Source organism: Callithrix jacchus, chromosome 15, assembly GCF_049354715.1.
Source record: "Callithrix jacchus isolate 240 chromosome 15, calJac240_pri, whole genome shotgun sequence".
Taxonomy (NCBI): domain Eukaryota; kingdom Metazoa; phylum Chordata; class Mammalia; order Primates; family Cebidae; genus Callithrix; species Callithrix jacchus.
Window position 1 is genome coordinate 88,897,538 of NC_133516.1, and position 27,533 is coordinate 88,925,070.

The 27,533-nt window shown below is 39.8% G+C and overlaps 1 protein-coding gene and 1 pseudogene across 1 annotated transcript in view; both read right to left on the reverse strand.

The window, feature by feature from the left end:
- Nucleotides 1–27,158, reverse strand: part of LOC118142793 (B- and T-lymphocyte attenuator-like) — a 38,195-nt gene extending 11,037 nt beyond the window's left edge. Inside the window, exons 1-2 of the mRNA XM_035274143.3 lie at nt 27,003–27,158; nt 9,493–9,816 (exon numbers count right to left, since the gene is read on the reverse strand). Coding sequence (XP_035130034.1) covers nt 9,493–9,816; nt 27,003–27,090 — 412 coding nt within the window. The 5' untranslated portion in view covers nt 27,091–27,158. The remainder of the gene's footprint in view (nt 1–9,492; nt 9,817–27,002) is intronic.
- Nucleotides 5,191–6,873, reverse strand: LOC100407261 (tRNA-dihydrouridine(16/17) synthase [NAD(P)(+)]-like pseudogene; annotated as a pseudogene).
- Nucleotides 27,159–27,533: the final 375 nt, after the last annotated feature.

A 27,533-nucleotide genomic window follows, 5' to 3' on the forward strand; every position in this document is an offset into this window, starting at 1 on the left:
GATTAGTTAGCACAATTTGTGGAACATCCAAGGTCATTGACATAAAGTGAATTCCTGGGCCTATTTTGAAGCTCAACGAAAGACTGTGAAACACAGCACAAACTTTGTCTGTGTGCTTTGATCTCCTCTTCCCCATTCCTTAAGCATAAGGAATGAGTCTAGCCTGTACGATATCTCTAGCACCTGGAATAACAAGCGGCACAGTCAGCAGGTGCTCCAAATCAGGGTGGAAGTTCACAAGGACTTCCTGCCCTCTCACTGCCCACCCACTTTCATGCACAGATAATGACCACATTTTGGGGAAGTTATTGTTTTTATTTCATTTATTTTGAGACAGAGTCTCATCGTATGGCCCAGGCTGGAATGCAGTGGTGCAATCCCGGTTCACTGCAGCCTCCACTTCCTGGGTTCAAGTGATTTTCCTGCTTCAGCCTCCGGAATAGTTAGTTGGGATTACAGGTGCCTGCCATCATGCCCGGCTATTTTTTTTTTTTGTACTTACAGTAGAGATAGGGTTTCTCCATGTTGGTCAGGCTGGTCTCAACTCCTCACCTCAAGTGATCCACCTCCCAAAGTGCTAGGATTAAAGGCTTGAGGCACCCAGCCTTGGGGAAGTTCTTTTTTTTTTTTTTTTAAAGACAGAGCCTTGTTCTGTCCCTAGGCTGGAGTGCAGTGATGCAATTTAAGCTCGTGGCAACTTCAGCCTCCTGGGTTCAAGTGATTCTGCTGCCTCAGCCTCCTGAGGAGCTGGGACTACAGGTGCACGCCACCACAGGTGCATGACACCACAGCCAGCTAATTTTTGTATTTTTAGAAGAGACGGAGTTTCACCATGTTGGCCAAGATGGTCTCCATCTCTTGACCTCGTGAACCAACCGCCTTGGCCTCCCAAAGTGCTGGGATTATAGGTGTGAGCCACCATGACCTACACAAGTTCTTTTTTTTATACAGAGTTTCGCTCTTGTTACCCAGGCTGGAGTGCAATGGCATGATCTCGGCTCACTGCAACCTCTGCCTTCTGGGTTCAGGCAATTCTCCTGCCTCAGCCTCCTGAGTAGCTGGGATTACAGGCACGCGCCACAATGCCCAGCTAATTTTTTGTATTTATAATAGAGACGGGGTTTCACCATGTTGACCAGGATGGTCTCGATCTCTTGACCTCGTGATCCACCCGCCTCGGCCTCCCAAAGTGCTGGGATTATAGGCTTGAGCCACCGCGCCTGGCCCACAAATTCTTAATCAGAAACTGACCAAGGGAAGGTTGGGAAGGGTTAAGTGAAAAGCCAATGGATGTTTCAGTGACCGTTCCCCAGCTCTGCCAACTTTTCCCCTAGAACTCTGGCTTGTTTTGCAAGGTGCTTCTCTTCATTCTGAGAGAATACTGCTTTCCCAAGAGCATCCAAGCCCCTACTCTGTCATAGACCTGTTCTTACATGGACTAAATTTTCCCTGAGCACAAGCAACAAAAGAGAATCACATATAAAAGCGACAAACTGTCCAAAATCACTTCAGAAATATATTTCACAGAAAAACATAAAATATTTTGTATCAGACTCTAAAATTCCTTATGAAAAGTATGATCCTTAAACATGTTTCCAAATATATTTTTCTCCTCACCTTATACCTTAGTTCATTGAGCACTTTCAGGTTTAGAAAAAGAGGAATTTTTCTTTGACCTTCCCTGTTATTTTTGTTTTCACGACCTTGCTAAAGAAAAGTGCACACCTAGTTTAAATTCGTCTAAAATCCACACAGAGTTTAAAGTCAATTCCTAAACAGTTTACTTTTTGTGAAGGAAATAGGAAAAAAAACAAAGAAATGTTATGCAAATTTATGCCTTCCAGGACATTATAATCTTTCATGGAACTTAAAAGACATTTCCACATATTACTACAGTGAAAGGAAATGTGTGATAAATGAAAGGCACAGAACTTAAATGCAATAAAAATTGGTAAAAAGGAGTGATCCCTTCCCCTCAGGTGATCATGAAAGGCTTTCTTAAGAACTCGAAAAAGGAGCTGAGCTTGAAAGGAGGGGTAGAATTTCCATAGGTGGAGACAGATGAATGGGAGCTCTACAAATGGCAAGAGCAGCAGAGGCAGGGCTGTGATGGAGATCTGGCTATGGCAACCAAGGCCCTTAGGCTGGAGTTGAGAGGCTCTATGTGGAATCCAGAAACAATCCAGAAAGGTGGTGGGAACAAACTGTGGAAGACTTTGAATGCTGGTGAACAAAGATGAGCCCAATATTGTGAGCACTGGCGATGCTCTGCAAGAGAGTGGTGTGATGAAGGAAGTGTATGAGGCAAATTAAGTGTATTAGGAAGATAGTGCCTGTAATGGACCAAAATGGGGAAACACTAAAGACAGAGTCCAATCATAGAATTAATTGGAATTATTTAGGAGGAAGGTTATCATGGTGTGAAATGCTCATAGAAGGAAACATCACAGAGTGGAATTTGGTGGAGAGACAAGAGTAGGAAGCCAAAGAAAATTCTCTGGGATTTTTTAATGAGGATCAACAGCATCAATTAACAAACTGGTAAGGAAGGGTGTGATAAGAACGGTAGGCAAGTACTAAGAGAGTAGAAATGTTCAAACAGAAACTTACAGGGTCCTTCATGTCTGCTATTTAGCTCTTACACTTTCTCTTTTACCACTTCATCTTTCACATACTTTGTTCCATAAAACCCCCCAGGGTACGGCATTGAGGAGGGAATGTTATTTCCTTTCCTCTAAAGTTGGACTCCTTCCTCCACACAGTAGATGGTTGATCCTAATCTCAGCCCCAACTTGATCCCTAGAACAGGCATCTTTATGCACTTTACAAACTGTACACCATCTTTCGTGGTCATGAATGACCCAAATATGAGATTGAGGGAATCTGTGGGGATCACTCCCGTGTGAGGCCCCTAGGAAATGGGCCTCGCCATATGGTGAGCTTGAGCCCGGACACAGATCCCTGGTTGGGGGAGTCGAGCTGAGGGAAAGCAGGAACCAAGAGAGGAACTCTATGTTATTAAAAATAATTAAGAAACATTACTTTATGGATATGAGGACATGGGAAGCATTGTGACCACTTTCGGCTCCTTATGGTTTATTGCTTAATTGTGTTCATTTTGGACCCTTGTTAACCTTCATTATAAAATATTAAGTTAAGTATTTACACTTGGTAACTTACTTACCTAACTTACTGGGTGTAGCTCTAGCTTACTTACCATAGCTTACAGGGCGTGACTGTAACTTACTTTCCTTGACCTATTGGGCATAACCTACTTACTGGAAGTAACCTACTTACTGGACTTAACTTACTGGGTGTAACTTAGTGGGCGTAACTTGCTTACTGTAACTTAAGTACATTGATCTGGTGTAAACAACTTTGACTTCAGAAAAGTATATAATGAAACGTATTGCAAAAATAAAATGGCTGCTTGGACATAGCCTAAGCCAGCCCTCCAGACTCCGCTTTCCTTTATTCTTTCACTTCCACACACTCTCTCCCTCAGGTTGAACGAGACATCTACGTTGGCGGCCTCGGGGATTCCTGCAGGTTGGTAGTCCCCCGGCAGACGTGCCGGACCCCAACATGAGATGGAGCAGAAATTGTAATGCTATTTTCGTATAATAGACTTTTGAATCACAATTATTAGCTTCTGACCTTGCATCCAACCTTGGCTAAATTCATCTGTCATGTAGAAGTAGACTTGTTCCCATAAAGAAAGACTGAATTACACAAGAAGACTTATCTTTCAAGGAAGGGAAGGGTGATTCATTGCCTCAAAATTTAGTTTCATTATGTATTATGTTAATATATATTATCTAAATTAGTAGCACTTATTGATTCAGTAGTATATATCATTCTAGAAGTAACATTTTGCAGATTTTCCTTATTTTCATAATGTATTTTGCCTGTTTAAAAAGTAGTATTTGTTAAAAATTTGATATTTTGTCTCATTAATGTGAGTTAATAGTTCAATTCTTTCCAGAAAGTATTCATTTCATACATCCTCAATATAGGCTTCTCCAGGTTGATAAAGACAATTTTTGTGCATTGCATATATTATATTCTTTAATTCACTTACGAAGAATTATTTAGTGAGCCCCTACCATGTCCCAGATACCCTGCCTTTCATCATACTGAGCAAAGATGTTTAAGACACAGCCTCCGTCCTGAAGAGGTTTATAAGCCTCTTCAGGACACAAGGATGGTCACAAGTAACTAACACTGAGCTTGATGCTATATCTGCAAAAGTGAGTCCCTAAGTCTGCCATCGATTTCTTCTACACTTCTACATTTCACAATTGAGGGTTGTAGCTAGCACTAAAGTGCTACACATTTTTTCATGGGGCTGCTGTAAGAAATTTTAAAGTGGCTTAAAGCATTTTAAAAGAATTCCAATGGATTCCTTCATTGGGCTACTTTAAGGGAGTGCAAAGACACTCAAAAGTAAGCACATAAAGTAACAAATTACTTCTAAAAAGAACAGTTGTAAAATGTATGCATTCAAGTGAATAATGTCCATAAAGGAACTAAACTGTATGAGGCTGCAACTAGAGATCACTCATGCTGCTATTGCAATAAACCTCTTTTGACATTTCTCCTTCCCAATGACCTTAAGGGTCAATTTATGAGCAACAGAAAAAAAATCCACCTTATTTCTTATAATTAAAGGGCACTCTTCTTTGATCCAAATATATTTTTATTGTGGTAAAATACATATAACATAAAAATTTCTCTTTTAATCATTTCAAATGTACAATTAAATGGCATTTAAGATATTCACAATATTGTGCAAACATGACTACGATCTAGATTCAGAACTTATTCATCACCCCAAAAGGAAACCCTCTACCTATTAAGTAGTCACTTCACATTCTTTATTTCCTCAGCCCCTGGCAACCACCAATTTACTTCCTGTCTCTATGGATTTGCCTATTTGGGATATTTCATATAAACAGAAACACGTCATATGTGACCTTTTGTATATGTCTTCTTTTACTTAGCATAATGCTTCGGTGGTTCATCAGTGTTGTAGCATACATTAGTACTTCATTCCTTTCCTTTCTTTTTTTTTTTTTTTTTTGGCATCTTTGAAACGATTTATTGTTAGCTTTTGCACACGCATGCTGACGGGCAGGTCCAGCCTGGGGCCTGCTCCCCACTGCAGCATTCCAGGCCCCCAGAGCGGGCCAAGGGGGACAGGTCGCCTCTTTCCATGTTCAGTAAGGGGAGATTCCCTGAGGAAAAGATGTTTCCTTAAGTACGACGTGTCCAGGCTCCAGGAGTGCTCCTGGGGGTGGGGGTTCTGGGCCTTCACGCCAGAGCACTACTCATGACTTCTGAGAAGCCACCTGGTGTGCCAGGCGTGGCCGTCTGAGGCTCCTGCAGCTCAGGCTGGGTCTCTTTCCTGGCCAAAGACTTCTCCAATTTGGTTTTAAAAAGCGATCCGTAACCCAGGCAGTCCGCGGTCTCTTTGGAGGCTCGCCTCTTGCAGCAGCCGCGGCACAGGCTGAACACACATCTGTTGTCCTTTGGGTTGCCACACTGATCACACTTTGCATATTTTGGCTTCAGAGAGAGGTCGAAGGTCTCGTGGGGGGTTCCTCACCTGCTTCTTCTGCTTATTCTTGGACAGGACTTCCGTGCCACACTCCTTCTCCTCCAGGGCCTGCTTGCTGCGCGCACCTGCCTTCTCCTTGCTCCCCTCCCTGGGCGCCAGCTGGACATAGGGGTGGCAGATCCAGTGGAACGGCAAATCGCCAGTGGGCTTCGCTCCCTCCGGCCTGGATATCTCCTGCCACCGCATCCTCAGCTCCTGGCTCACGGCGGCAATGCCCTCCAGGGTCTTCACCTTGGCCAGCTCCTCTCGCAGCTGCTGATGCACCCGCAGCGTGTGGTGCCACAGCTTGAAGAGATGGGCCTGGACGTAGGACAGCGGGCAGGGGTGCTCCCGCACGATATCCAGGTAATCCTCGGCCAGCTCCCACACGGCAGGGCTCCGGCCCTCAAACAGGGCAGGGTTGTGCAGGTTGCCTTCTGCACTCATGACACTCTGTACACCCGTGTCCTGGATGCAGCGCTACACATCCTGTAGGCTCTGGATGTTCCCACTGGCAAACACAGGGATGGCCACAGCTTTCCGCACAGCCTTAATGTGCTCCCAGGATGCTGCACTGGACAGGGGCACCTTCTGCTGCTTGGTGCACCCATGAACGATCAGCAACTGGCAGCCGGCCTTCTCCAGCATCTGGGCATACCTCACAGTCTTGTCAATCTCTGGGAAGACAAGGATTTTGCACGTGACGGGAACAGAGAGTTTCTCGTGGGCCAGCAAAATCATTCTTTGGAGCAGGTCCCACTCATCCTGCAGGAAGGCGCCATAGTGACCTCTCTTGGCTATCATCTGTGGGCAGCCCGGGTTCATGTCGATGGCGTCACAGTAACCCTGAACCAGGAGAGCCACCTGAACAAACACCTCCGGGTCATTGGCACAGAACTGCACGATGAGGGGCTGGTCCTCGAGGCACACCTCGCAGTACAGGTTCTCCTTCCGGTAGCTGGCGTCACGGACAAAGACTTGGGCGTGTAGCATGGGCGTGTAGCAGAGCTGTGCCCCGTGGCGCCGGCTCAGCAGCCTTCAGGCCAGCTCACTCTGGTCCACCATGGGGGCCACCACGTGGCGGGCCCCCGGAAGGGTGTGACTCCAGAACTCAAAGTCCTGCAGCTTTGGCATCGTCTCCAGGCACTCAAGTCCCCCGCTGTGTCCATCGCCCGCCTTTGGCTCCAGCCACAGCTTTGGCCAGCCGCCTGTGTCCCGGGCCCGCCCAGCTCAGGCCTCGCCGACGCCCGGATCCCCTGCTGCGCTCGGGCCTCCGGGACTGCCAGCACCGCTCCGGGGCCACAGCCAGGCCCAGGGTTCCGCGCTGCCCTTCATTCCTTTTCATGACTAAATAATATTCCATGTGCAGATAACCTACATTTCCTTTTTCCATTCATCAGTTGAACATTTAGCTTGTTTCCACAATTTGGCTACTGTGAATAGTTCTGTGATAAACATTCATGAACAAAGTTTTATGTGAACTTATATTTTAATTTCATTTGAGTATTTACCTAGGAATAGAATTACTTGGTACTGTGGCAACCAGGTTTAACCTTTTGAGGAACTGCTAGACCATTTTCCAAAGTAGCTGCATCATTTTACATTCTTATCAGCAATGGATAGGGTTTTGATTTCTCCACATCCTTGCTAACACTTCTTATTGTCCATGTTTCTTTTATTCTAGTCATTCTAGAGGTAAGAAGTGGGTTTTCCTTGTGCTTTTGATTTGCATTTCTCTAGTAACTAATGGTATTGTGCATTTCCCTTCATATGCTTATTGGCCATTTGTTTACTCTCTTTGATGAAATGTCTATTCAAGTTCTTTGCTCATTTTAAAATTAGGTTGCCAGTCTGCTGTTGAATTGATAGTGTTTATTTTATTTTATTTTATTTTTTTGATGCACTAAAGTGTTTAATTTTTATGAAGTCCAATTTAACTATTTTGGTGTTATTGTTGATTATGGTCTTGTAATCATATCTAAGAAATCACTGCTAAATCCAAGATTAGAAACATTTATCACTATGTTTTCTCCTAAGAAACCAGGGTTTTATTGTTTTATATACAGTAGTTTTTATAGTTTTAGCTCTTGTACTTAAATTTCTGATTTATTTTGATTTCTTAAAATATGGTGTGAGATAGGGATCAAATTCATTGTTTATATATGAATATCCAATTATCCTGGCACATTTATTGAGACTATTCTTTGCCACTGAATAATCTTGGCATCCTTGTCAAAAATCAGTTGACCACAGATGTGTGGAGTTTATTCTGGACTTTCAATTCTATTTACATTGGTCTCTTTGTCTATCCATATGACAGTAATACTGTCTGTGTGTGTGTGTGTGTGTGTGTGTGTGTGTGTGTGTGTTTTAACTATACTTTTGTAGTAAGTTTTGGAATAGGAAAGTCTTAGCTTCAATTTTGTTCTTTTTCAAGATTTTTTGGCAATTATGGGTCTGTTGCAACTCAATGTAAATTTTAGAATCATTTATATTTCTGCAATAGCAACAAAAAGCTGTTGGGATTTTGGTGGAACTGCATTGAATCTGTAGATCACCTTGAGGAATACTGCTATCTTTACAATATTACATCTTTCAGTCCATGAATACAGAATGTCTTTGCATCTATTTACATATTCTTGAATTTCTTTCAGCCATGCTTTCTTTGTTCAGTGTACAAGTTTTGCACCTTCTTGGTGAAATTTATTCTAAAATATTTTATTCTTTTTGATGCTATTATAAATGGAACTGTTTCCTTAATTTTTTTGTGGGTTGTTTATTGCTAGTGTACAGAAATATCATTGATTTTTATCTATTAATCCTATATCATGTGAAACTGCTAAATTCATGTATTAGCTTTATAGTTTTAAATAAATTTTAAAGAATTTTTCTACACATAAGTTCATGCCGTCTGTGAATAAAGTTTTACTTCTTCCTTTCTAAGTTAGATACTTTTTACTTCTTCTTCTTGTGTATTTTCTCTGGCTAGAACTTTCAGTTTAATGTTAAATGGAAATGGCAAAAGCAAGGATCCATGTCTTGTTCCTGATCTTAGAGAGAAAGCTCTAAGCCTTTCACCATTGAATATGATGTTAGCTATACAATTTTTATAAACCAAATTACTTTTTACTCTCACCTACTCCCCTTTATGTATTTTGTCATGTTTTATTCAGCTTGGTTTACACAAGCTTAACTTCTATCTGTCCTTCCTCAGTTCTGAAAGCCTATTAAAAGCTTCTGTGGGGGAACAGGGTAGAGAAATGAAGCTATGAATATTCCCAGAAAATCATCAGGGAGTCAGGTTATTTGTTTGCTGTTTTTCTTCTAAACAAACTGTGAACTATTAAAAAGTGTGTCATTGTCTAAATACCACAAACATAACTTCAAGAAATTGTGATGAACAAAAGTAAAGAAGAGAAAATTGGGGAAAAAAGAAAAAAAGCAAGGACAAAGAATCACAGAGCTATTTGCAACTAAAGGTATTCACTTCATAATTTTTTCAATATTTCATTGATCTGCTTTTGGACTTACCAAATAAATTTTATAATCCCTAAAGTGAAAAACAATAACTTCTATTATATTTTTCTCTACTCTCCTCTCTTTCTCTCTAAGATCTATATTTTTCTCTACTCTCTTTCTCTTTCTTTCTAAGATCAGGAGCAAGACATGGATCCTTGCTTTATCTCACTCATCTCAAACACATACATACACACATATGTACACACTGGCACATAACAATCTGTAAGGTGTAGCAAACTTTGGATGTGTATAGGAGTTTACTTTCTAACATAATCACTTGAGAAACTGAATCCCTCTCTTCCTGGAAACATTATGAGAAAAATATTAGACGATTATGAGAAAAATATTAGACAATTGAGGTATTGAGAACTCACCTCTCACAGAAAGAGTTGTTGAGTGGCTTTCAATGAGATGAAATGAAAAATGTGCAGAACAGCGGTATGACCCACTGTCACTAGGAAGCACTTGTTCAAAATGTAAAATAAAATATGAAATGTTCTTCTCTTCTTTCCAACTTGTGTGTCGCTGAAGTCCATCTTCAAGTGGTAAACATTTTGTTCCATTGAGCTTGCACCAAGTCACATGAGGCCTGTGAGCACAGTATTTCACAGGGCATTGCAGGTTAAAGGGTTTTCCTGCTAAGACCGAGTATGCAGATTGTCTCTTTATGTAAAGCTGTACATCACATGATTCTGTCCCTAAAAGATTAAAAAAAAACTAAAATCAAATATGTTCTTCTGGAGGGACCATATATATGTGACTTCAATAGTGCTCAAACATTATATGGTAATTTTCAAAAACACTCCAAATTCCTAATAATGAAGCCTCACTGGCAGAGTGTCTCATACATAGCAGGCACATAGTAAGTATGTGTTTAAAAATGAAATAAATCATTTAATCCTCTGTCTCAGTCTGTTTTCTGCTGCTATAACAGAATAACTGAGATTGGATAATTTGTGAACCACAGAAGTTTCATTTGGCTCATAGCTCTGTAGGCTGGGAAGTCCAAGAGCATGGTGCCAGCATCTAGCAAAGGCCTTTGTGCTGCATTATCTCATGGCAGAAAGCAGAAGGTGGAAGGGAGCACACAAGACAGAGAAAAATGGGGGCCAAAATTCATCCTTTTATCAGTAGCCCACTCCCATGATAACTAATCCATTCCTACAATAAGGGCATTAGTACATTTATAACCTACTCATCTCATAATACTGCTACAATGGCAATAAAATTTCAACACGAATTTTGGAGGGGACATTCAAACCATAAAATTCTGTCCCTGATCCCCCAAAACTCATGTTCTTTTCACATACAGAGTACATTCATTTTATCTCAATAGCCTCAAAAGTTTTAATTTGTTCCAGCATCAACTCAAAAGCCCCAAATTCAGTCTTATCTAAATTAGATATGGGTGAGATTCAAGGCATGATTCACTGTGAGGCAGATTCCCTCCAACTATGATCCTGTGAAATCAAAACTAGTGATCTACTTCCAAAATACATTGGCAGGACAGATATAAGACAGATATTCCCATTCCAAAAGGGAGAAATAGGCAACAATGAGAAAGTAACAGGTTCCGAGTAAGTCCAAAACCCAACAGAGAAATAAAATGGCTTTGCCAGGCTTAGTTGATGCTTCAGCTCTCACAAGTTGGAGACTCATCCCTGCAGCTCTCCCAGGCTAATGCTTCAGGCTAGTAGCTCTACATTTCTGGGGTCTCAGTGGCAGTCCACTGCCATGGCTCCACTAGGCATTGCCATGGGAGCGGAATTCCTGGGCCCTCAGGCTGCCCACTACATCTTTTGAACACAGAGGTAGTTGTGGCCCACACCTCTTGCATTCTGCTAGCCTGCACACTTATCAAGCAAGTGCCACCAAGTCTTACCAACTGCACATTATGGAGTAGTGGGTTGAACTGCACCTGGGCTCACTTGAGCCATGGCTGGAGCAGCCAAGGAGCACTGTGCTGGATTTCAGAGAGCAAAAACCTGAGGCAGATCTGGGCAGCAAGTCTGTAAAGGGCACTCCAGTTTCCCCTAAAACCAATTTGCCCTCTGAGCTCTGAGCCTGTGATGAAAGGGGCAGCTTCAAAAATCTTTGAAATACCTTCAGGGCCTTTTTCTCAATATCCTGAATAGTATTCCACTACCTTCTAGCCATATTAATCTCTTTAACAATGGTCTCTAGGCCATACCCTTAGTAGTTTCTCCCAAACATGTCTTTTCCTGTTTTATACAGCTAGGCTGTGAATTTTCCAAATCTTTCTATTCTGCTTCTCTTTTAATGATAAACACCATTTTTAAGTAGTTTTTTCCCCTCTTGCCTCTTACTGTATGCAGTTAAAAGTAGCCACACAGCAGCCTGAATGCTTTGCTGCTTAGATACTTCTTCCACCAAATATCCTAAATTATTGCTCTTAATTTCTGCTTCCCATAAAGTCCTAAGACGTAGATATACTTCCACCAAGTTCTTGGCAACTGTGTAACAAGGATGGCCTTTACTCCAGTTTCCAATGACTTGTTTCTCATTTCCCTTTAGTTATGCACTTTGTGTTGACTGATATGTATCTTTTGTTTTCCAGTAAAGATAAGGCTAAACACATTATCCTAAAAGTATTTTCTTTTAAATTATTTTTTCTCCACTCTTATAGATCTTTCTTAGCCTTTCCTTCTATGTTTGCAACTACCCTTTCTCTTAGCAATCTGTCTAATCCATCTCCTTCACTAATTGATTTCACTCATCATGCTTTCTTCTAAATAGAGTTAGAGTATCATACAGTATAATGGCATAGGCCTAACTGAGATATAGCCAAAATTCTCTTTTAAATACAAAGACAGCTAAAGGCCTTGCCTGTGATCACAGAGCTTGTCAGATGTTGAACCAAGGAGCAGCTTTTGACCCTGAGTTTCACATACCTGTCTATCCAGAACAAGGTTTCACCTTATTTCGACATTCTTGCCAGCACAGATATTCTCACTTTATCTATTTCCTCATACCTAATATACCTTCACTCACATCCTATTTAAAAACCCTTCCTGCTCTCATCTCATTCATCCCTGCTCAGAATAATAGAAACTTAAATTTCCAGGAATCAGAGTGAGACAAAGGACCCGCAGAAAACTTTTAGAACGTCTTAATTATTTAATTAATTTATTTATAATTGCTTTGAGACCTCAAACAAGTTCACTTTAAGACTTCTTGATTCAGTTCCTTCCAAAAATTCAGAACTAAAGTGAAAGCAAGCAGAAAGGTAAGTTATAAGGATGAGGTTTTCAAAAAAATGAGGAGAAAGTGTAAAATATTTTACCAAAAGGAAATGTACCTGAATGTGGTTAGACCTATGACAAAAAAGTAAGGAGGCCAGAGGCAGAAAGCCCAAGTGAAACTCTTGTTTCCAGAAGTCAGTTCCTCTCCCTGAAGTTAATAGACTCCCTCAGCCTCCTAACTTCCCTTTTCATTTTCTTGGATAAGTCAATAATAGATTGTGGAGCCTACAAGTCTGTGCTAGAACTATCAAAAACAATGAGATGGTTATAAGCAAAGACCTTTTACCCGCAAAGAGTTTACCATTTACTTGGTAAAGCAGGAGCAGCTAACAATGAGGGCACCTTTCTATCATCAATTTACTATATACTGCTCTTTATTTCTTTCAGTTTACCTGAGCTGAAAGGAAGGCTCCTATGCTGGTTGTTAGGAAGCCCAGGAATAAATCAGACAGGATGTCTGCATTTGTGGAGCTGCTTCTAATGCGAAATAAAAATGAATGACAATTGAGAGAGTGGCATAACACTGTAAAGAGGTACAAACAAGGCCGGTCACGGTGGCTCGCACCTGTAATCTCAGCACTTTGGGAGGCCGAGGTGGGCAGATCATCTGCGGTCAGGAGTTTAAGACAAGATTGGCCAACATGGTGAAACCCTGTTTTTACTAAAAATACAAAAATTAGCCGGGCGTGGTGGTGGTGGGCCTTCTAATCTCAGCTACTTGGGAGGCTGAGGCAGGAGAATCGCTTCAACCTGGGCGGCGGAGGCAACAATGACTGGAGATCCTGCAACTGCACTCAAGCCTGGGCGACGGAGTAAGGCTCTTTGTTAAAAAAAAAAAAAAGGTACAAACAACTTTGCATCTTTGCATGGGTGTGCAGAAGGTTAACTTCATGGAAAGGCTAGACTGGAGCTGAACCTGGGTGAATGAGTAGCCCTTTGGCAATCAGAGCAGTGCATGGGACAGGGGAAGTGTTTTAAGAGTGAGGAAATAGAACGGGAAAGTCTTAGAGACCAGGAATCTTATGAATGATTTAGATCATTGATACACTGCTGGATCATGGTTTTCTGACACAGTGACATGGGACCACTGGTTATTCCAGAATAAATGGAATAAGCATTAGGCAGGAGTTTAAACTGCTTATCCACCATGAGAAAATATATGCCTAATTTTGGGGGGATAATTATAAAGGATATGGAAATTGCTAAAAATGTGACTATTCGTTCGAACGTGTCTGTTTCAAATGCTAACACACTGAGCAAGTTTGAGAAGCTGTCCAGTTTTGCTGGTCCTCAGTTTCTTCAAAATAAGATGAAAGGGGGTGCGTGTGGTGGTTCCCGCCTCTAATCTCAGCACTTTGAGAGGCCAGGGGGGCAGGTCACGAGGTCAGGAGATCGAGACCATCCTGGCTAACACGGTGGAACCTCGTCTCTACTAAAAATACAAAAAAATTAGTTGAGCATCGTGGCATTCACCTTTAGTCCCAGCTACTTTGGAGGCTGAGGCAGGAAAATCGCTTGAACCCAGGAGGTGGAGGTGGCAGTGAGCCAAGATTACACCACTGCAGTCGAGACTGGCAACAGAGCAAGGCTCCATCTCATAAAAAAAAAATAAGAAGAAGAAGAAGATGAAAAGATTGAACTATAAATGTAGGAAAGTTCTATCTCACCATCTCCTGATCACACAAACACACACAACTTCACCTCCCTCGATGTGTGACTGAAACTATGAGACCACTTCTAACCCGCAATTTCTATCTCTATTACAATATATTACCTTTCTATTTAAGCATAGGGCTATCACCTGATGTTAGTGGCACAATTAGACATCACTTCAAGTTCTGTCTTTTGTGATTTATGCTCGGGAGCAGTGGCAACGTAGGTTAAGGCTGGAGAAAAGAGCTAGCTTTTTATGTTGGTGGCATCACTGATTCACAACGGGATTATGGAAACGTTGCAGTTCCTGAATGTTCTTATCAGCAGGATAATGATCATTCACAATCACGCTGACTGGCACAGGAATTGTTTTGAATGGAGGAATGCACAGATGATGAATGTAAGCTTGCAGACAGGCATTAAAAAATCAGGAGGACTCCCTTTGTGCACAAACAAGGCATTACAATACTTCCTGTCTCTCAGAGGCTAACGCTGATGTTTGTAGTGTAAGAATGAACCGCTGAGACAAATAGCACAATTGTAATTGTCCATCTGACAAGCTTGTTAACACCTCTTTTCTGTCTGCCCTGAATTACGCATATCCGTCTTATGATACTCAGGACACACAAAGCTATCCCCAAAAAGTTTGTCATGTCAAATAAATATTTCCCAAAGAGGAATAACTATCACAGTTTCTTTTGGCTGTGACTCAATCCCCAGCTATCAGTTATTTTTATTTCTGCTCTTACTATCCCTGCTGCTTTTCTCAAGCATTCATATCTGATGATAGGAAATTTTCAATGCTAAAAATAATTAAAATAGATACATGCAGTGAAAGAATAAAGATGTTTACTCCCCCTCAACCCCCGCCAGGTGTTTATATAATGAAATAACCCTTGTTAAGTCACTATAGGTTTAGGAATTCTTTCATTTTTAAAATATTTATCAAAACCACTAGTGGTATGTATATTCCAAGATCGGGGGTACCTATTATATTATAGGTTCAGAGTACATCATTTTGAGCAACCCCTTCCTCTATACATAAAAATATTTTCAGAAATAATCATGAGATGAAACAAGTAATAAAATGGCCAGAAAAGAAATATAGACAATGACTATTTTCTTGTGTTGAACTTCATGTACAAAACTATGCAAATTAAAAAATATTTTTAAAATAATATTAAAATACAAAAAAGGAAAATTGCACAGGTATTTATTCAATTAATTTTATATCCACCTAAACAGTATGAAATTTGATTCTTTATAGTCTGATATAACAGTTTAGATAAACAATTGTCTAATAACTAATAAATGAATTGTATTAAAGCTGAAATTCAGCAAAGATACAATTTAGATAACTACTAAATTGTAACACTAATGTAAAGTTTTATTTTCTTGATTTCTTCTTTAGTTTTAAAACAACATTTAAAAAGTACATGGCAATTGCATAAATATTAATCAATAAAACATTTTATGCTTTAAAGTTGCCAAGCCAAAAATTTTATACAATTTATACCATTTCCACTGTTTTGAATTTTAAATAGAAATTAAAATTCAAGAAGTTTGCACCAAATGACAAAACTGAAAAAGCTCCTGTTCTGCTTCTTTGTCTCAGCATTCTCTGTGGTATTATTATTTATTTTAAATTGAATGTTGAAAGGCCGGAATATGTAGTACTACAGAGACTGGGGACACAGAATGTCCCTGAAGGAAACTGGAGTGATCTGGATGTTAGAAATTTACTCTCAAAATGAACACAAGTAGCTGAATTGTATGTGTCCAAGGCCAGCTTTATAACTGGGAAGCTCTCTGAGTTAACTTGCAAGTAGAATGCACTGTTTGTCAAGGGATATAAACTACAAATGTATTAATTTGAAGTTTAGATATATTTTATTAAAACTCAACAGTAACCATAGTAATTATTTAGAACTTAGACCAAAAATATTTTTAAGGGTAAGTATTTCACCTCTGACATTGTTCACATTTGCTAGTATGTGGTGATAGGTTAAAGAAAATCAATTTTTAGTTGTTTTTAGTACAGACAATGGACCCACTCGTTCACACCCGTGAATGAGGATATTCCACTGTTCCTGACACGTTAGTAACGACAGTTTCTAGCACAAAGAAGAGGCACTTCTCAATTTTGCCATTAGATTTTTATTTTATTATTTTGGATATGATATAATCTCTCAGAGCTTTCAGATCCCCCAATAGGAAGATAGTCTTTCTGGCTGGGTCAATCAGAAAAGGCTTCTTGAGGGAGGATGAATCTCTTTCTTCCTCCAAGCCAACTCCCAGGTAAACGTGGTCCTCCTCCCTTTATCACAGCATAATACCATCATCTACCTAATCACATTGGCTAGAACCTGGGGAGCCATCTTAGTCTCCTTCCTTTTCAATGTCCCATTCCATCAACCACCAAGTTAGATGGATTTAGGATGAAAAAATGTCTTGCATTTTTTTTCCATGACACTGCCTTAATTTGAATCTCATTCTGTCTCATGTGGATTATTGTCACAGCCTACCAATGGTGTCTTATATTCCAAACTTGGCCTAGTTGCCCTCCTTCCACCTCAATCCATTCTCCACATCACTGTTACAATCGCATTTTAAAAATTAAAATCCAATCACAAGATTTCTTGACTAAAACCCCTTAGAGACTCCCTACTGCCTGCAGAAACGTGTCTAGACTTCATCAAATGGCATGTAGCCCCTGCTTCTTTATGCAAGCTCACCATATCCTCATATCCGCACTCCCTAGCAAATGTCTGATGCAATTTTGTGTGACATGCATCACTCTTTATAATTACATATGTGCTCATGTTTCTGTCTTCTATGTAGTCTGCTACTTCCTTGACAGTGTGTTACCTGTCTCTGCATGAGGAGTTGGACTTAGAACTAAGTATAAAGGTGAGAAAGCATGATGTGCCCTGAGACTGGACAGAAAGATGTTAATGGAGCAAATAATCCCCTGTTCGCAGCTCTAACTGTTTCTATGCTGTACTGGCTGCAAAGCAGAGACAGCTAAGCCCTTAGAGAGAGGCTTAAAGGCATTGAGATGAAGAACATATGCAGCTCAACATACCTTATAGTAGTTAAATTATAACCACCGAAGAAAAGCTAGGCTTTACAAGTGTTCAGTTTGAAACGGCCTGATTTATGTTCACTCAGGGGTGGATATTAAAAGTATTCAACAACTGACACTCCATGGACATCCAGCTACACAGACCAGCCATTCAGAAAGGAGTGCCAGCCACAAACAACTGTATGGTCTCGTAACTCCCAGCTGAGCAAGTGTAGTTGCTGAGCTGAACACAGTAGGTAATTTTTGAAACCAATTAGCCATTTGAAAAAAAAGAGGGTTGTAATTATGAATCTTTTGTAAAATACTATTCTTGTTTTTAAAGACCATACATTTTTATTATAACCATTATTATGAGGAAAATCTCACCTGAGTTTCACTATGCCTCCATTGAAAAATTCTTACAATTTATGGAAACTTCAAAGTGGTTACAACCATTGAAAGAAATGAATAACTGTAATGAATGCAGATTGCCCTAACTTGAGCTAAGACAGTGTCAGAGTTTAACATAGAAATTAAACTAATGATTTTTTTGAGAAATTAAAATGATACTAAAGGTCTAATATACCAATAATTTTTGGTGACATCAACCAGGATTTTAGCTTCTATCAGAAGATACTATCATAGGCAAACAACAAAAACTTCAGACACCTGCTGGAGAGGCCACAGACGGAGCGAAGTCTTTACACTGAGGAGCAAAAAGGCCTCCAGATGGTACGCTTTGACTTACTTTAGAAGGCTGGCATGGTAGAGAGCAGGGGAGAGGGAAATAATCTGTCTTGTAAAGCTTCCCTTGCGAATTGGAGTTTACAGATCCCTTAAGGCGGTGGTTTGCACATAGTCCGGGAAAATCCACACAGCAATAGCAGCCACGGAACCACACTACAAAAATCTTGGGAGGACACTGACTTGCACACCTTGGGAAATCACACATGCAGCATCAGAAAACCCAAATGGTATACTTCCTCATCATAACCTAGCTGACAGACACTCACAAAATCAGAAATGTGGTGACACAAGGTTAGGGTGGGGGAGTTCCACCTCATATAGAAAATACTCATGTATTATGTAGTGTCTATTGAAGTTATTACTTTTAATTCTGTGGTAAATAAACCCACTTTGTAAGTCAGATATTCCCAGAAGTGTGAGGAATACCTGGGAAAAAGTAAATAAGAATGATGCACATACACGCTAAAATCAGAGCTTCTACTATAAAAGTGACTTTTGTTACTTTAAGGAAACCCCTGTGATTGTTGCCATGAGTACAGTGAAAACTGACTGACCCTCAGTCCCTAATGTGAAATGAAAGTATATTTACATACATCTCACTTGAAAAGCAACACTTAAGGTAATACATATCACAGACAAGGATGTAGTATGTCATAGTAGATTTAACTTATTCTGGGATATTACCTGACATTGGTCTTTAGACAAGAAGAACGATTTTTCCCTGTGTAAACACAAATGCCCACACACCCACAATGTAAAGTTTCCTTCACAAAACTGGAACTGGAAATAATACACAGGACATAAATTTATATTGATTCCCATTATTTTGAAAAAAAGAAGGAACCATGAAACAAGAAAATTGGGAGAATTTTCACTATCATCTTTTATTATTTCCTTCTAAAAATCCCCTTCTTACAAAAATGTATCTTCTAATATTCATATATGAAACCTTTCTTTAAGTTTGCTTTCATGTGGTATTAGCACACTTTTAAGCAATTTCTTCTAGAGCTAGAATTTCCTATTGTTAATGTAATATGACTATTTGGCAAGTAAATTTGAAGATCGAGCTCTTCAATGTAGTTGTATTGAGCTATTTAAGACCTTAAGCCATATATCTCTTGGTTTTATCACATTTGGGATAATTCTGAACTTGTTTTGTCTAAAATTAGTCATTCTAGTATTTGTCATTGCTTTTTCTGACACTCAACAAAGCTTACAAAGTGCCCATGTTATTTCCTTTCCTTGAGATAATTAAGAATAGAATAGAAGAGATCTTTAGAGGTCATGAGGTCAGAGGGCCAGTGGAAAGTTTAAGTTACATTTAGTAGATCATCTCTAGAATCACTGCTACACATTCTTTGCCACTTACCCGCAAATATGCTGCATCTCACATTATCTAGATGCTGCAGATCCAACCTAGATCTGTCTTAACAGGAGGAAAAAAAATATGACTAAAATTTTCAAAGTTCTCATTATGAGGCAGGCAGTTTTAGATACCAAATATGTATTGTTTTGTTTGACCCTCACAATGATTTTATGAAGGAATGACTATTATGGGCTTTATTTTCAAGTTGAGGAAACTGGGTATTAGAGAAGATAAGCCAATTTCCCAAGGTCATCAACAGATGGGAGGAAGAGTCGAGACTAGGGCTTTAACCTAGGCCTGGCTAACTCCAAAGCACAAGCTCTTCTCCAGCAGGGTTATTGTGAAAGTAAATCAGAACATACAGGAAATGCTCTTAGCACTATGCGTGGCACATAACAAGTACCAGATGTTACGTTTTCTGATTGGATGAATTTAGGGAAGTGACACAGAAGTTGAGTCATTGTCCAGAGCTGTAAAGCCTGTGAGTGGTAAAGGCAAGATGGAAACCCAGAAGGCTCTGCTGTAAAATACTACTCCCAACAACCATTGTAGGGATCAGCAGTGGTGCACAATAACTGGCATATACAACAGGCAAAAAAATTTATAGAAAGAAGAAAGGCAGCATATCTAATATAAGCATGTTCTTCTTTAATGTTGGAGGGGAAATTCTACAGACATATATTAACCAGGTAGGTTTGCCTTGGTCAAAACTAGAAAATTGAAAGAAACTTTGTCCTTTGATAATTTTCTACACTTGTTTTCGGGACTTCTTCATTACATCTCTACCAAGTCACAAATGTCCCCTCGCAGTTCTATTCTATTGGTCACTGACTTTGCTTCTCTAGGCCAGAGGATTCATATGCATTCCACTTCTTAGAGCCCTGTCTATTCTATGAGACAAGGAAGAGTTTCTGGTGGAGTTTTAGTTGGTCAACATGTAATTATCGCTATTGAGTAGTAAAAGCTTTTAGCCAATTTAATGAGTGCTAAGGAACAATGATTTATGTTGACAATGTAGAGAATATCTCTGGTCTAGAGAGACTTTGGTTGCCTGTGACACATGGGTCCTGTCCTTCAGAGAGGCTAAATTTTCCATCTTGGTTACAGGGACTTCAGGAAGAAACACAGGGCAGCAAATGCAGAGAGCATACCTTAGAAGCTGTTGACAGTATCAGTGAACACCTCTGACATCTGATCAGAAACCAACATGAGTATTCCTAAATATTGACTTCTGTGATGTTCAGAGTAAGTGTCGCTTATGTATTATGACTGCAAAGGGAAAGTCCATCTCTACTTTTTTTTTTTTTTTTGAGACGGAGTTTCGCTTTTGTTACCCAGGCTGGAGTGCAATGGTGTGATCTCAGCTCACTGCAACCTCTGCCTCCTGGTTTAGGCAATTCTCCTGCCTCAGCCTCCTGAGTAGCTGGGATTACAGGCACATGCCACCATGTCCTGCTAGTCTTTTGTATTTTTAGTAGAGGCGGGGTTTCGCCATGTTGACCAGGATGGTCTCGATCTCTTGTCCTGATGATCTACCCGCCTTGGCCTCCCAAAGTGCTGGGATTACAGGCGTGAGCCACCATGCCCGGTCCATCTCTACTTTCTTCCCAGATATTTCCTCGCATCTCTAACATGTTCTACCACAGAGATCACACCGAGATTCATTGGCATTTTCAAAGCCCTTGAAGATACTTAACAATACCTATGAGGACAGAATTTGCTAGTTGTCCTACAATATTAATTCCCATCTTAGAATATTATAGAGGAAGATGAAATGGGGCCATAACCCCCCAGCTAAAAATCTCAATTTCCCAGCCTCCCTTTCAGCCACTTCTGGATAATAGGTCATCTGTGACGTGTGTGAATTCCAGGTTGTTCTTATAAGATGAACATGGTTAAGAAGGCAGAAAAGAGAAATTAAAGAGCTCTGCCAGCTAAACCTGATGTTTTCCTGGGACTGATCTAACACTCTCCTGGACTCTGTTCTAAGTGAATCTCAAATTATGTATGTTTAGATTCTGCGCATACTAAAAATGACACCTCTGTGTGCATACACACAGACACATGTACACAAGCCACTTCTTCCATAGAGATAAACATGTAAATCAGGTTCATAACCATGACAGTATACCAGAAAGGTACAAAATATTGAGCCTATTTTGAGGCAAGAGAATGGAGAGTATTAGAAAAGTCAAGCAAATCTCATATGATACAATTCACTGACACAATACAACTCTAGCTGCATGACTATCAAACACTATTAGCATTCCTTGCTAACTGAGGATAAGACAGATAATGCTTTTGGTGTTTTTGTCACAAAGTTTTCATGACAAAAATCCCAAAAGCAATTGCAACAAAAGCCAAAATCAACAAATAGGATCTAATTAAACTGAAGAACTTCTGCATAGCAAAAGAAACTATCATCAGAGTGAACAGGCAACCTACAAAATGGAAGAAAATTTTTGTAATCTACCCATCTAAAAAAGGTCTAATATCCAGAATTTACAAGGAACTTAAATAAATTTATAAGAAAAAAACAGCCCCATCACAAAGTGGGCAAAGGATATGAACAGACACTTCTCTCTCTCTCTCTCTCTCTCTCTCTCTCTCTCTCTCTCTCTCTCTCTCTCTCTCTCTCTCTCTCTCTCTTCTGAGTCAGAGTCTCACTCTGTTATCCAGCTGGAGTGTGGTGGTGCAATCTTGGTTCATTGCAACGTCCATCTCCTGGGATCATGCAATTCTGCCTCTGCCTCCCAAGTAGCTGGTATTACAGGTGTGCACCACCAAGCCCAGCTAATTTTTGTATTTTTAGTACAGACAAGGTTTCACCACGTTGGCCAGATTGGTCTTGAACTTCTGATCTCAAATGATCTGCCTGCCTCAGCCTCCCAAAGTGCTGGGATAACAGGCATGAGCCACTGCACCTCACCTAAGCTGACACTTCTCAAAAGAAGACATTTATGTGACCAATAAACATAAGAATAAAAGCTCAACATCACTGATCATCAGAGAAATGCAAATCAAAACCACAATGAAATACAATCTCACGCCAGTCAGAATGGCAATTTTTAAAAAGTCAGGAAACAATAGATGTTGGTGAGGCTATGGAGAATTAGGAATGCTTTTACACTGTTGATGGGAGTGTAAATTAGTTCAACCATTGTGGAAAACAGGATGGCAATTCCTCAAGGATCTAGAACCAGAAATACCATTTGACCCAGCAATCCCATTACTGAGTATATACCCAAAGGAATATAAATCATTCTACTATAAAGACACATGCACAGGTATGTTTATTGCAGCACTATTTACAATAGCAAAGACATGGAACCAACCCAAATGCCCATCAATGATAGACTGGAAAAAAAAAATGTGGTACATATACACCATGGAATACTATGCAGCCATAAAAAGGGATGAGATCATGTGCTTTGCAGGCACACAGATGAAGCAGGAAGCCATAATCCTCAGCAAACTAGCATAGGAACCGAAAACCAAATGTTGCATGTTCTGACTCATTAGTGGGAGCTGAACAACGAGAACATATGGATACAGAGAGGGGAACAACACAAACCAGAGCCTGATGAGGGTGGGGAGGAGGAAAGGAAAATTACAGGATAGGTCAATAGGTTCAGCAAACCACCGTGGCATTTGAATATCTATGTAGCAAATTTGCACGTTCTGCACATGTATCCTGTTCCTTTTTTTTTTTAGAAGAAATAAAGAAAAAAAGAGTAGATGATAATATCAATAGTAATTGAGAGAAGACTTTTGTCAACTCCAAAGTTTTATTTCTGGTTGATTCCCAGTTGTCACCCAATGTTACTTTAATGAGACTATTAAGCTAATGAAATGTTGGACTAAAAGAAAAAAAGTTAGCTAAATATACACATCACTTCATGACATACCATGCACTATTCTAAGTGTTTTACAGAATTAATTCACCTAAAAGTCACAACAATCTTATAAGTTTATTCTCCCATTTTTTAGATGAGGAAACTGAGGACCGGAGACTTTATAGTCACAAAACTATTAAATGGCAGACATCGGATACTAATCCAGTCAGTCTGGCTCTAGAGTACCTGATCTTAGCCACTATACCACACAGCTTCTCCAAGGAAAAAAGAAAATGATTAAATTTTTTTGTGAACCTGATTAAAAATGCCTGTAAACATTTTTTTCAATTCTGAACTCTACATAAAAATGAAACTCACAAATAATGGAAATTAAGTAGGAAAGTCCCAAAAAAAAAAAAAAAAAGAAAGTCCCAAGGAGGCAAGATAAACAGCTCTTGACTTCAACTTTATAGTAGAGGAAACTTTGGTAGGAGGACAGAGGAAGTAACAAGGAATTAAAGAACTTCTCTGTGATTGGAAAGTATATTCCAGGCTGCAATCACCACAGGGTTAATCTGTTCGTGCTTTAATTCAAGAAGTCTTGTACCACAGAATGCATTCCTAAACATTTATTTAATATGTGGCAGGCATTTTGTAATAATACATAGGCACTTGGCAGAAGACAGCTCTATCTCTAGCATTCCTCCATGCGCACATTTCAATAGGAACAAATAGCTGAAGCCATAGATATATGCTTTATAAAGATACGATGCTACAAAGCCTGAACTTCAAGGAACGATAGATAATTGCAGAGCACCATCTGTCGCGGTGTGTCTTTTTTGACCCAAAGATATGGCCAGTTTGTGGTAGAGCAAAAAATCTGCATGGCACGTGGAATATGGTATTTGAAAGCTGATCCATGGATCATACTGGACCATCATAATAAAAGCAAAAAATTACACAGGCCAGTCCAAAATGGAGACATGGCTTTAACCACTGTATTCTCGAAAGAGCCAGAATACAGGTGTTCTTCCCTTACTGAACCAGACTAAGATTGCTTTTTTAAAAAATCACAATAACCAGTAATCAATCAAAGAGTTCTAACTGCCTTTATTTTGGATCATACATTCTGCTAGGCGATACCCAGACAATAACTGCAGTGTTCCTGCCTGCCTAAAGGTAGAATCCTTGGTTATCCTCAACTGAACTAGGGTCTAGGGCAGCCTCAGACAAATGGTCCAGGATGACAGGCCAGGCAATGGACAGAGACACTTCCACTTGCAGTCTAGTTCTTGCCAGTATGATCTGCCCATGAAGGGAAGGTGTTGACATTTTATTACTTCTAGCAGGACAGAAATTCTATGCCACACACTCGGGGCAAGTTTCTCTAATGTTTTGGAGAAACACGAAAATAAGCAAGCATACTTTCATAATAAAGGAGGACCTTAAACAGGTAGTTTGTAAAGAACATCACATTTTTTCCAGCCTTATTATAGATGCAGCCTTACTCCTAGGAACAAGGACATGGGTCTCACATTGCTTTGAAGTAGGAGGAAAATCTTCAAAGATTACCTTTAAACACTTTGAAAATGTGTTACTGTAAAGAACTCAGTAATTAAGTAATCTCAGGAAATCCCCAAGATAGAAAGTAATTAATGTGGTTTTAAGAAATGGAGCCATCAGCTCTGCCTGGAAGAACAAATTTCACCAAATGTTTCTTTTCTCAACCTATAGCCCCAATTTAATGCAACTGATGCTGCAATCCATTATATCAACTGGTATATAAGCTATCTGACCAGCACTTCATTCAAGTCTGTCTTTCTCTCTTCCTTCCTTCCTTCCTTCCTTTCTTTCTTTCTTTCTTTCTTTCTTTCTTTCTTTCTTTCTTTCTTTCTTTCTTTCTTTCTTTTCTTTCTTTCTCTCTTTCTCTCTTTCTCTCTTTCTTTCCTTGAGTGCAGTGGTGTGATCTTGGCTTACTGAAGCCTCACCTCCTGCCTGGGTTCAAGCTATCCTCCTGACTTGGCCTCCCGAGTAGCTAGGATTACAGGCACCTCCCTCCACACCCAGGTAATTTTTGTATTTTTATTAGAGATGGGGTTTCACCATGTTGGCCAGTCTGGTCTTAAACTCTTGAACTCAGGTGATGCACGTGTCTTAGCCTCCCAACGTGCTGGGATTACAGGTGTGAGCCACGGTTCCTGGCTGCATTTGGTTTTCTGAATAATTTGATTCATTATATTTTGGACTAAATATATTGCAAAATATATTCTATTTATTTATTTTAATTTTAAAAACTCAAATATTTTAAATAATGATGTTAAAATACACTTCTTATTTAATTACATGGAGGTTGCTTGGTGAAAATAATATAGGAAAAAATACCACTAACATTTTTTGAGCTCTAAATATATACACTTACTATGCTAGGCACTTTACCCATACTATTACATTTGCAGTCTTCATAGTGGCCCCATCATTTAGGTACAATTATTATCTCAATTGTACAAGTGAGGAAACTAAAGATGAGAGAAGAGACTAAATCAAGACCATGCAGTAAGTGGGAAGGAAATTAACCCAGTTCTGACATCGAAGTTCACTTTTGCAAACACCAGGTTGCACATTAATAAATGTCATACTCCACCCTTAGGGCAGTTTAGTCCTGAAACTCATTGGTCTTAATTTCAGAGAGTAGTTTATGTATCCTTCAAATGGGGATGAATTCTATTTAATAATTTGACTCCAGTTGTAGCTATGTGACTACTGGCATCTGATGGAAGGTGAAAAATTCAGCTAATCATCTAAGCACCTAGTTGACTTAATACTAGATACTTGCAAACATAAAAGTGCTTGGGTAGCTAAGGATTTTTTTTACTTTGCACTTGGTTGTGTGGCGTCCTGGCATCATAGAGACAAATTCCAAACTATGCAGTTTCAAATTACAGATAGACTTTCCATAGAACCTCAGTGACCAGATTTTCTAATTTAAAATTGCAATACACAAACTGATACATGTGTGCTTGTGGGGATAATGAGACAGAATATTTAAAACCTGAAAAATTGCTGGGTGCGGTGGCTTACGCCTGTGATCCTAGCTCTTTGGGAGCCTGAGGCAGGTGGATCACTTGGGGTCAGGAGCTCGAGACCAGGCTGCCCAACATGGTGAAACCCCGTCTCTACTAAAAACAAAAATTAGCTGGGCATGTTGGCAGGTGCCTGTAATCCCAGCTACTCCAGAGGCTGAGGCAGGAGAATAGCTTGAACCCTGGAAGTGGAGGTTGCAATGAGTTGAGATCACACCACTGTACTCCAGCCTGGGTGACAGAAGCAAAACTCTGTTTCAAAAAAATAAAATATAAATAAACCCTGAAAAATCAGAAGCTTTTAATGAGCTACTCATAGGCTTTCCCTCTTGATGATACGTGGGTTCCTATGTCAATATAAGGTAGCAAGTGACTTTTCTCAATCGGTATTCTCAAGGCATACACCCCACTGAAGCAAGTATAGAGATTTTATTTAGAAACAATATTTTTTGAGAGTAACTCCAACATCTGTCCTACCCAAATAAGCACTGCAACATTCTACGGTGCTCAGTTTAGAAAGAATGGCTATTCATCATCAGTAGGGCAGCCAGAGCATTTTCACAAGAAGTAGTGATAGATTTGTACTTAACTATTTATAACATCTACTCAGTTCTCTTTTCTTACCATCAACTTGTTTTTTTAAGAAAGTTACCCAAGCTATGGATGCAATGCCTGTATTTTAGGCAGGTGAATACTATGTTCTAACTTGGTTTATGCTCTACGATGCCTTCGGTAAGCAAATGTAACTGCTTGGTTTTATCTACGATTACCCACTTAGCACAAACATTACACCGGACTAAGTTCAGCAGGGAAAACTGTTGCCTCCAAGCCTCCCTGAGAAATAAATCCAGGAACAATCTAAGCAGGTGCCTTACCATGGATTCTCCAGATGTTCAGATATGGGATTAGGAAGAAGACCCCAAATAATTTCCCAATTCCGAGCATGGCAGGCAATGTCTTCATTTCCTGCACATAGCAGGGATGGAAAAACTGCTCAAGTAGAAGTCTTCTCTTCGTCCTCTGAGTTCTGCAAAGTTGGGTCAGTTTACCTACCCCAGTGGTATCTGTGAAATTAAAAAAAAAAAGAAGAGAGAGAGAGAAAGGTAGAGAGAGAGAAACATAGGAAGATCCTGGATGATTTTGTGAAACGAAGTGAACAGAAAGACAATGTGGTTCTCTGCTCTGTGGTTTTTGCTTCTTGTTAGGTTGGCTGTTCACTTTCAAACACTGATCTGCAAAGCAGCTCAGTCCTTAACTTCTCCTTCCGCTCTGCTACATTTTTGCCCCAGCTTGAGGTTTTTCCTGTGCTCAAAGTGAAATGAGCAATTAAACTTTAAAGAAATTTACATTGTTGCAGTCTTTGAGATATTAATCAAATTAAGGTCGGGAAATTTATGTTAAAACTA